Genomic DNA, 11322 nt, shown 5'->3' on the forward strand with positions numbered 1-11322 from the left:
CAACCAAAACAACACGTCCAAACAAAAAATAAATAAAAGGGCTGAACTAGAGGGAGAGAGCGAGAGAGAGACACGAATGAATCATATCCGGGTAAACAGGTGGTGGGGGTGGAGGGAGTGAGAGTGTCTAATGCTTCAGCGTATGATACTCCTGAAGCATGGAGCAATGCACAGAGCTTGGCCCCGCCTCTTTGCTGTCACTTGATGTTGATGGGAAATATTCTTCACTTACGCCTTCACTGACACACTCGCTGACATCCGATTCAGTGGAAGAATTCTATGTATTTGAATTTAAATCAGAATCTGAATTCAGTATTATTACTAATACTTCTTTCTCACTGAGCGATTTACGCCGGTTTACAAACACTGTTGACATTTTTGAAACTGTGATAATTATATGCAATTCAGTCAATATCTGGCAGATGGCGCAAGAGACAAATAAAAGGGTTTTGTAGGCTCAGTAATTCAAGTTTAAAATTGCAGAATTGACCGGTACGTTCGTACTCCCTGGGGACCAGAGAGCAGCGAATGTATCGGTATGTTCGTACTACTCAAAGGGTTAAAAGGCATGTCGTATGCAGACAGGCTAAAATAACTGAATCTATTCAGTCTTGAACAAAGTAGACTACGTGGTGATTCAAGCATTCAAAATTCTAAAAGGTATAGACAATGTCGACCCAGGGGACTGAAAAAAAAGGACCAGGGGCATTCAGAACAGAAAATAGGAGGCATTTCCTTACACAGAGAATTGTTAGGGTCTGGAACCAACTCCCCAGTAATGTTGTTGAAGCTGACATCCTGGGATCCTTCAAGAAGCTGCTTGATGAGATTCTGGGATCAATAAGATACTAACAACCAAATGAGCAAGATGGGCTGAATGGCCTCCTCTCGTTTGTAAACTTTCTTATGTTCTTATGTTCTTACTGTGAAGCATGGTGGTGGCAGCATCATGTTATGAGGAAGTTTCTCATCGGCAGGGACTGGGGCACTTGTCAGGATAGAAGGGAAAATGAATGGAGCAAAATACAAAGAAGTCCTTGAGGAAAACCTGCTGCCCTCTGCAAGAAAGCTAAAACTGGGACGGAAGTTCACCTTTCAGCATGACAATGACCCAAAGCACACAGCCAGAGCTACACTGGCGTGGCTAAGGAACAAAAAGGCAAATGTCCTTGAGTGGCCCAGTCAGAGCCCCGACCTAAATCCAATCGAAAATTTGTGGCATGACTTGAAGATTGCTGTCTATCAACACTCCCCAAGGAACTTGACAGAGCTTGAACAGTTTTGTAAAGAAGAATTGTCAAATATTGCCAAATCTAGGTGTGCAAAGACCTATCCCAACAGACTCACAGCTGTAATTGCTGCCAAAGGTGCTTCCACCAAGTATTAACTCAGGGAGGTGGAGACTTATCCAATTATGATCTTTCAGTTTTATATTTTTAATATGTAATTTTTTTCTCAATAAAAACTTTTTCCCCCGTAACAGTGTGGAGTATGGTGTGTAGATAAGTGGAAAAAAATCCTCATTTAAATGCATGAAACTCTGAAGCACTGACACAACACAATGTGAAAAAAGTTCAAGGGGGTGTAGACTTTCTATAGGCACTGTGTATATATATATATATATATATATATATATATATATATATATATATAACATGGCTTGGAAAAATAACAACCTCTGAGTATATATACGCTATATATACGCAGCAACACATGCATATTGTGACAGGATGAGTGGTGCGGTGCGGTAGATATATAATGTCCAGACTGTTTCTCTCAAAGAAATGTTCTTTTATTTTTACAAACAAAAATACCAAAAATAATCCAAATGAAAAACACTAATCCACCCTGCTATCAATGATATAATCGGGGTAAAACAGGAACAAACTCAGTCTCCAAAAATAAATAATAAAACACTCCACAACCACAATCCTCCGTGCACGAAAATGTGCTCTTCTTCTCTGGGGATCGTGATGCGTGCACTGTGCTGTGCTGTGCTGTGCTGTGCTGTGTTGTGCTGTGCTGTGCTGTGCTGTGCTGTGCTGTGTTGTGCTGTGCAATGAGGGGTGTGCTCTGGGGTTAGTGCTGGCTCAGTGGCTACAGCCTCCCATCCTCCTGCTCCTCTGCGAAAACACAAACAAACACGTAACAAAACAAAGACATATATCAGCTCCGGCTGGTCGCTTTAGTTTCTCAGCGCAAGGGGAGGTACTGACGTAGCTGCTTCCCCTTTATACCCAGAAAACTCCTCCCTGCAATCAACGCGTCGCCATGGTTTCTCCAATAGAGGGCTGCCCCGCAGCTGACTGCAATGGAATCGTCCGGAGTACTTGCATCTACGCGCCCCTCCTAATATGGTCACCTTCCGGTTTCCACCTACGACCGAGGTGGCAGATCTAGGAGGCAGCTCACCTTCCCCCTTACACAGCGCCCTTTCTAGTTGGGAGGGAGATTTACAGCACTGACCCTTTCTCTCTCTATCACAGTATATATAGCGTATAGCACGGCTTGCACACTAATGTGCCGCTTCACACTGAATAAACCACTACACACCACTACATTCTAAATTCCATGACAAACTGCCATTTTATTTGTTATTAATTACAAAACCACAGCCAAAAATGAGTGGCATTTCACCCATTTCCTTTAATATATTTGTGGATGAAACTCCACATAACTGGTACAACACCAACTTTAAGTGAAGAGAGCAGTCCATCTGAAAAAAAAATAAAATAAGTGCACCAACAAGAGTAGACACATAACAGTAGATGAGGAACAGCTAAATGAAACAGAAGAAAACAAAATAATTGAAAAAAATTACAGCATGGGCTGTTAATATACTTAAAGAAAAAAAATATGGCCATTTATTCAGTATTCAGTCTCCAGTTTTAAAACGCTGAGCTACACTAAATATATATTTTAACAATATTTTAACTCTGCTGACAGCGAGTTTAAAACCAGCAATAATATATTCCTGTCAGTCAGGAAAACTCTTAGAAAAGCAGATAAAGACAAGGCCAGACACCACCCCCCGAATTACCAGCCTGGGTTTGAAGTGTCTGCGGGAAACTGAGGTACTGTCCCCTGACACCGCGGTCGGATTGGTGCGGAAAGTCTGGTTTGATCGTCAACTTAATCTGGCACGACTTGGACGCAAGGGTGTCCAACAAAAACATCTTTTGAATCCAAAAGGATGAAAATGTACTTGAATATGTGCGCCTTGCTGTAACAGGGGAGATCTGTGCTGACTATCTGGTGCATGCGTGGTTCTGCAGGAAGAGGGCAGCAGCCTGTAAGATTCGCCTGTCAGTCATGGCAATGACACAGAGAGGTGGGGAAGAGGGTGTGTTGGATTTCCCTCTCTCTGAGTGGCTGAGAGGCGGGCCTTGGGGGATTGCTCGGCCCATAAGAACTGTGCTTGGTTGTGCATTCGGGGGGCCGGAGAGAGGATACCCAGTGACGCTGGCGGAAGACGTCAGTGTAAACAAAGAGCAGGCAAGCATGACTGAGTGAGACAGCCTGCCTTAAAAGAAACTAAAAAGTAAAAGAAATAATTATGTACCCGGGGGGACGTGTGTATTGATTGATAGGGGAACCTTGGCCACCCTAGTGTATAGTGCACAGCGAAGCATAGGACAGAGACCTGAGCTGACTGGCATAGCGGCAGTGGGGGCACAGTGTATGCAGCACTTTTGTTTTGTAGTTTTATTACTGTGTTTTATTTTCCCTTTTCATTTTGCCTTTGGTTTTCATTGTTATTTTTGAGCACCTGTGAGTCCGCCTGCCTATACCAGTGTTGGTAACCTGTGGTCCTGATTACTGTTGCCAGTATTCAGGCCACAGACAACAGCGCCCTCTGCAGGCCAAAATAAATCAGTGCGCCGGAGCGGCGTTTCAACTAAAGTTTTGTCTCTGTGTCAGTGAATTGCCCAGCACCCTTCCACACTTGCATATAAGGAGTTCACAAACTCACTTTAAGATCCAGCTTCAGCGTCTAGTTTCTAGTGAGTTGGCACTTTTGATTCAGAAATTCACAATAAACGAACATGTGCAATTTATTTTTGATAAGCAAACAATGAATTAAATTAAATTAAATTTGGGACTATATTACACTGCGGATGTATACACAGTAAAAGTTTCTGGTTTTGTCTTAATTTAAATGTGTTTTAATTATTTTAATTATTTTTCTTCCCACAAATGACAGGTAGTCGTGTTAAAGGTGTTATAAACCACTTTGGGTCGTGTGGTTCCGATGATATATACCACTTCTGGGGTGATTAAAAGCCCTCGGCTGACGCCTTATCACCACCCCAGGCGTGGTATATATCATGGGACCCGCACGGCCCGTCGTGGTTTTATACCTTACATATATATAATCGTATATTTGTTGTTATTCATAGAAAAAGATAGGGGCCCAGAATTGCATGTTTGCCTATGGCCCTGTGATGGGTTAATCCGACCCTGGGTAAGGTCTGTCAGAAGTAACATGCCTTATTAGTTTTTGCTTTATTAATATGTTCATGTAATTGGTTCAGTTTTGATTTTTTAAAATCCTTCTTAGCATAACTCATATTTGGTTTCCCTCAGCTGTACAGTGGCGCTTTCAAACGCTTCTGGAATTGTAACTTTATATAAAATATATAGGAGGCTGTGTGGTCCAGTGGTTAAAGCAAAGGGCTTGTAACCAGGAGGTCCCCAGTTCAAATCCCACCTCAGCCACTGACTCATTGCGTGACCCGGAGCAAGTCACTTAACCTCCTTGTGCTCCGTCTTTCGGGTGAGACGTAATTGTAAGTGACTCTGCAGCTGATGCATAGTTCACACACCCGAGTCTCTGTAAGTCGCCTTGGATAAAGGCGTCTGCTAAATAATAAACAAAATGTTTCAACAACTTTCCTTTTTTTTAAATTTTATTTTTTTTAGTAAATCACTGCAGATATTCCTCACAGCAGCTTCAATCATATTGGTGAGTCAGGGAAAGATGCCTTAGATAGATTTGAGTGCAACCGAAAATAATAATGATGATGATATTTTTTTTAAATCAGTGGTTTTGTTAAAAACACATTTTCCCTTTCTAATGAATCTCGACTGATGAGTCCTTATGCTCATTTCAATAACTAGCAAGTGAAGGAGGTATTATTATTATTATTATTATTATTATTATTATTATTATTATTATTATTATTATTATTATTATTATTATTATTATTATTTAAATCTTTAATAATAATAATAACAATATTCTCAAAGTAAACAGAAAAGTGTTAAAGCCACAGACTCCCTTTATAACAGTTTTCCCATTTCACTATTTACATCATTTTGTAAATTGAATACGTGTAACTGTGTTTTGCCCTATTAAAAACAAGAAGCTCTGACACAGATTCTGTAATGTGTCATTGAGGTTTGTAGATGTACCACTTTCTGGCCATACACCGGTAATTAAAAAGAAAGATCAAGAACTTAATAAAATAATATACAATGAATCAGATGCTGAATGTAAACGACTTTTTATTGGGTTTCTACTTTGTTTAGATACAGAACTGCAGATCTATATGAGAGGCAGAGAGACGACGGCAGGGCACGGAACTGCTGAGTCGAGTTTCTTTACCAAAGTCCGACATGCCCGCAGAGAGACACGTCCAAGATGAGCAGATCGACCCCGAGGCAGGCACCGGCGTCGATGAAGAACATCTCACCTGAAACACACACAGAGCAAACAAAGCAATAAAGCCGTGCTTGTGAGAGCAGCAATACTGTGATCCTCAGGAGTCTCTTCACTTAGGGGTCGATTTGATCAGCCAGTACATTCAATAATAAGCGTTTTCCACTGGAAGTCTTTCTCATCAATGGGTTCACAGTCAAAACATTTGTTGTTTAATTTAGATTATTTTAGTATTATTAAATATAGCACCATTGCATGTTTTATATTTAAGGTTTTTTTTAGAGCATTTTACAGCACTGGGGAATCCCCCCTGGCGTGAACCAACCACTTATTTCAGGGGTGATCCCAGGAAAACCAAGAAAGGTGGTTGATGCAATCCATTCCCCGGTGCTGTGAAATGCTTCAATGTATTCCAGCTGTAAGATACTCTAATATAATGTGTAAAATACTCTAATACAATTCAGCACAGTATAGGCTGATTAATCGACCCATATGCCTCTTAAAAACTTTTCTAAGCCTTGTTCTGACTGTCTCTCTTTACTGAATATGAATATAAATATATAAATCACAAAGTCACTCTCGGAAGATCAAAAGTCACATTTCAAAACAGTCCAGTTTGAGTTTTCCGTTGTATCAGTAGACTAACAACCGAAAACAGTGTTTCATTATACCTTGAGAGACAGGGTCGACTGGACGTATTAACTGATATGAGACAGGGCTGATTAACTATATTAACTCATACAGCAGGGGGGTCCAATCCCGGTCCTGGAGGGCCATTCCACTCCAGGGTTTAAAAGGTAGAATTAGATAAGGAACTACTTCAGGGTCTGGATGGAGGTTCAGTTGGTTCAATTAAACAATTTAGAACAGGGTTGGAACAAAGACCAGGAGTGGAAGGGCCAGCTTTGGCCCCCCCTGTGATCCCGTCTGGGCCTCACCGATCTGCTCCTGTGCCCAGTAGGCCGGAAGTCCCTGGCACAGCGCCTGCACGGGGGCCCCCAGCTTCCCCTGATCCTTCATCGGGACGGGGTTCACGTTGTACTTCTTGCCTGGGGGAGGGGGGCTCTGCTTGTGATTCTGAGAGAGAGAGAGAGAATGGCATCAGGAATATCATTGGGAGGGGTGGAGTAAACAGCAGAATTTGCTGTTGCAATGTGTAGCTATCCTGTCACAGTCTGAGAGACACGCTTTAGAGACACTGCTGCACTTTCTGTTCACACTGCATTTGATGCGCCTGTAAATCTGTATGCATGTATTGCATTTGTTGAAACATGAAGTATTTCTAGTGATTGATGAGTATCCTGTTGGATCCGGATGCTCCTTGGATAGCGAGCTGTTTGCTGTCTTGAAATTCTCTGTTACTATCTGTGACAGGCTAGCTGCAGGGATGACGTCAGGCCAGAAAGAATCACACAGACTGGAGTTGAAACTGAGTCGCTGCGGCGCTCAGTATGTTTATTAAACAAACAAAAATAAACGATTGAACAAAACACAGGACACGGCACTTTACACCAAAATAAATAGACAAACAAAACGGACTAACACTTAAACAGTGGACGAACAGACAAACAAACACGGCGAGTAAAAAATAAACTTATATTTCCTCTTTTAAATTCTCTCCTCTCCATACCCGTTCTCCACTCACCGAACACACAACCCCGAGTGAGTGAAACGTGCATCTATATATACTGTTGTGCCGGGATTCAATTACTAATTAATTATTCACTTGAATCCCAGCACGAGAATTAATTCTGTGCAACCTCGTGCTCACATATTAAATACTTTAAATGCACGTGAAGTGAAGTGCAATCCACAGCCTAAATACAATTATACATTTTAAACACTCGCACTCATTACCCACATTATATCCTGTGTACCAACTACAATACACCAACATTAACACACGCAACATACAACATAAAAGACAAAAATACACACAGGGGCGGGGCACATTGCCACACTATCATATACAATATGCATAATATCAGGCATGGTTCATTTTACTTTAATGGAACTGCCATAGATTACATTTGCAGAAATGAACTTGGCTATTGCCTCATTCTTGTTTTTTCCATGTGTATCGGATCCTAGGCTGTCCCAGTCGTGCTTTTTGCTCATTAATGGCTCATTTTGCATTGATTTTGTTTTGTGCTGTGTTATGTGTGTGTTGTGTGTGTGTGCTGTGTTGTGTGTGCTGTGTTTTGTATGTCGTGTGTGTGTGCTGTGTTATGCTTGCTGTGTTTTGTGCGCTGTGTTGTGTGTGTGCTGTGTTTTGTGTGTTGTGTTTTGCTCACAGTGTTGTGTGTTCTGTGTTTTGTGTGCTGTGTTTTGCTCACAGGGTTGTGCATGCTGTGTTGTGCATGCTGTGTTGTGTGTGCTGTGTTGTGCATGCTGTGTTGTGCATGCTGTGTTGTGTGTGCTGTGTTGTGTGTGCTGTGTTGTGTGCACTGTGTTGTGTGTGCTGTGTTGTGTGTGCTGTGTTGTGTGTGCTGTGTTTTGCTCGCTGTGTTGTGTTGTGTGCACAGTGTTGTGTGTGCTGTGTTGTGTGTGCTGTGTTGTGTGTGCTGTGTTGTGTGTGTTGTGTTGTGTGTGCTGTGTTTTGCTCGCTGTGTTGTGTTGTGTGCGCTGTGTTGTGTTGTGTGTGCTGTGTTGTGTGTGCTGTGTTGTGTGTGCTGTGTTGTGTGTGCTGTGTTTTGCTCGCTGTGTTGTGTGCACTGTGTTGTGTGCACTGTGTTGTGTGTGCTGTGTTGTGTGTGCTGTGTTGTGTGCTGTGTTTTGCTCGCAGTGTTTTGCATGCTGTGTTGTGTGTGCTGTGTTGTGTGTGCTGTGTTTTGCATGCTGTGTTGTGTGTGCTGTGTTGTGTGTGCTGTGTTTTGCTCACTGTGTTGTGTGTGCTGTGTTGTGTGTGCTGTGTTGTGTGCACTGTGTTGTGTGTGCTGTGTTGTGTGTGCTGTGTTTTGCTCGCTGTGTTGTGTTGTGTGTGCTGTGTTGTGTGTGCTGTGTTGTGTGTGCTGTGTTGTGTGTGCTGTGTTGTGTTGTGTGCACAGTGTTGTGTGTGCTGTGTTGTGTGTGCTGTGTTGTGTGTGCTGTGTTGTGTGTGCTGTGTTGTGTTGTGTGCACAGTGTTGTGTGCACTGTGTTGTGTGTGCTGTGTTGTGTGTGCTGTGTTGTGTGTGCTGTGTTTTGCTCGCTGTGTTGTGTTGTGTGCACAGTGTTGTGTGTGCTGTGTTGTGTGTGCTGTGTTGTGTGTGCTGTGTTGTGTGTGCTGTGTTTTGCTCGCTGTGTTGTGTGCACTGTGTTGTGTGCACTGTGTTGTGTGTGCTGTGTTGTGTGTGCTGTGTTGTGTGTGCTGTGTTTTGCTCACTGTGTTGTGTGTGCTGTGTTGTGTGTGCTGTGTTGTGTGTGCTGTGTTGTGTGTGCTGTGTTGTGTGCTGTGTTTTGCTCACTGTGTTGTGTTGTGTGTGCTGTGTTTTGTGCACAGTGTTGTGTGTGCTGTGTTGTGTGTGTGTGCTGTGTTGTGTGTGCTGTGTTGTGTGTGCTGTGTTGTGTGCTGTGTTTTGCTCACTGTGTTGTGTTGTGTGTGCTGTGTTGTGTGTGCTGTGTTGTGTGCGCTGTGTTGTGTGCGCTGTGTTGTGTGCGCTGTGTTTTGCTCACAGTGTTGTGTTGTGTGTGCTGTGTTGTGTGTGTGCTGTGTTGTGTGTGCTGTGTTGTGTGTGCTGTGTTTAGCTTGCTGTGTTTTGCTCTGGCTGCAGTGACCCTCACCTTCTCGTTGTCCAGAGTCTCTCTGAGCTTATCCAGGGCAGGGAAGGTGTTCCGGTTCATTTTGGCTGCATAACATGCCCGGCCGTCGAACACCCTGTACGCAATGATCCCCTGAAACAAAGCGCACATCCACCCAGCGTCACGCATAGTAGATCCAACCCAGGGGGCTTCAAAACACCCTCCCCTCTTCCCCTCCCCTTAGCACCTCTTCTCTCCCCTCTCCAACCCATTCAACTCCTCCTATTAGAACACCATTCATCTCTCCCTTTTCCTGTATTCCTCCCCTCCCAACTTCTCTCCCTGCCTTCATCTCTTCTCCTCTCTCTATTTATCTAGTTCCCCTCTCTCCCCCTCTCCCCGGCACTCACGTTCTTGTAGTCGAAGAGGACAGTGGCTGAGTCTCGCCCGGCCCACACATGCTCTGTCGCCAGCTGCTCCTCCTTGTTGATGAGCAGCATGTAGCGAGACAGACCCCCGTCCTTCCGAGTCTTAGAGACGGACACTGCCTGAATACAGAGAGGGGAGAGGGGGGAGAGAGAGGGGACAGGAGGTGGAGAGGGGGTGGAGGAGGGAGAGAGAGGAGAAAAGGGAGAGGTGAGAGGGGGACTGTATTATTGAGTATAAGAAATTTAAGAAATACAAAAATAAAAATCTATTTAAAACACATGGTGCATTATAAGCAAACACTGCAGTACACAAGCACTGCTTATATTTATACACACACACACACAATACAAGATGAAAACATTTTAGTGGAGGGTAAAGTCACAATGCCAAAGCTAGCTAGTAAAATAAATACTTGTTTTAAGCTGGGCTATGACATTTTATATATATATATATAGGTCAGGTTAGGGTTGGAGTTTTATCTATCTATCTCTCTATAAAATATAAATGCTTATTTACAGTACAACCTCAAATTTCTGTCTGTCTGTTACTTTAGGTTACTTTAGGTTGTATTATTTTCAATATTTTGTTTTTAATAATATTTTATTGTTTTCCCAAAATAACATCAATACATGATCAGTTCATCTGCTAGTGTACAATAAACGAACCCCACGTGTCAGTGAATGGACACGCAGCCGAGCGATTGAATGTTACAATGAGACTGAAAGCAGGAGTGGTGAAGAAACGAAAGGGGCACAGCCAGGGGTTCATTTGTGCCGGATCCCAGATCCACTACCTTTGTGTCTGATAGACTAGATTTATACAGTTCGCAAAATGATGAACTGTATGATATTTTTACATAACATGTACTGATAGACCTTTGAGGTCCCACTATCTAAGAAAGCTGCTAATCACACACAGGCTGCAAACTCACCTCTTCAGCAAGAGCCTGAGCCAGGAAGGCTGCAACAAACACTGTGAGAGCAAGGAGCTGCAGGAAAAACACACAACAAGGTCATGAAGCTGAAGAACTGGGGATCAATTAAACACACGACAATGTCATGAAGCTGAAGAACTGGGGAGCAATTAAACATACGACAAGGTCATGAAGCTGAAGAACTGGGGAGCATTTAAACACACGACAATGTCATGAAGCTGAAGAACTGGGGATCAATTAAACACACAACAAGGTCATGAAGCTGAAGAACTGGGGATCAATTAAACACATGACAAGGTCATGAAGCTGAAGAACTGGGGATCAATTAAACACACAACAAGGTCATGAAGCTGAAGAACTGGGGATTAATCAAACACATGACACACAGACACAGCTGAGCTTCAATTAAACACACGACACACAGACACAGCTGAGCTTCAATTAAACACATGACACACAGACACAGCTGAGCTTCAATTAAACACACGACACACAGACACAGCTGAGCTTCAATTAAACACATGACACACAGACACAGCTGAGCTTCAATTAAACACACGACACACAGACACAGCTGA

At 42.9% G+C, this 11322-nt stretch overlaps 1 protein-coding gene across 1 annotated transcript; it reads right to left on the reverse strand.

Moving 5' to 3' along the window:
• Positions 1-5505: 5505 nt before the first annotated feature.
• LOC117966093 (gastrokine-1-like) lies at positions 5506-10843 on the reverse strand. Its single transcript, XM_059013803.1, has 5 exons — positions 10742-10843; positions 9792-9929; positions 9424-9534; positions 6601-6739; positions 5506-5696 (listed from the first exon to the last, which is right to left on the reverse strand). The coding sequence occupies exons 2-5, from the start codon at positions 9879-9881 to the stop codon at positions 5605-5607; spliced, it is 432 nt and encodes a 143-aa protein (XP_058869786.1). The 5' UTR covers positions 9882-9929; positions 10742-10843; the 3' UTR covers positions 5506-5604.
• Between the last annotated feature and the right edge of the window lie 479 nt (positions 10844-11322).

This window comes from Acipenser ruthenus, chromosome 46, assembly GCF_902713425.1.
Source record: "Acipenser ruthenus chromosome 46, fAciRut3.2 maternal haplotype, whole genome shotgun sequence".
Classification (NCBI taxonomy): domain Eukaryota; kingdom Metazoa; phylum Chordata; class Actinopteri; order Acipenseriformes; family Acipenseridae; genus Acipenser; species Acipenser ruthenus.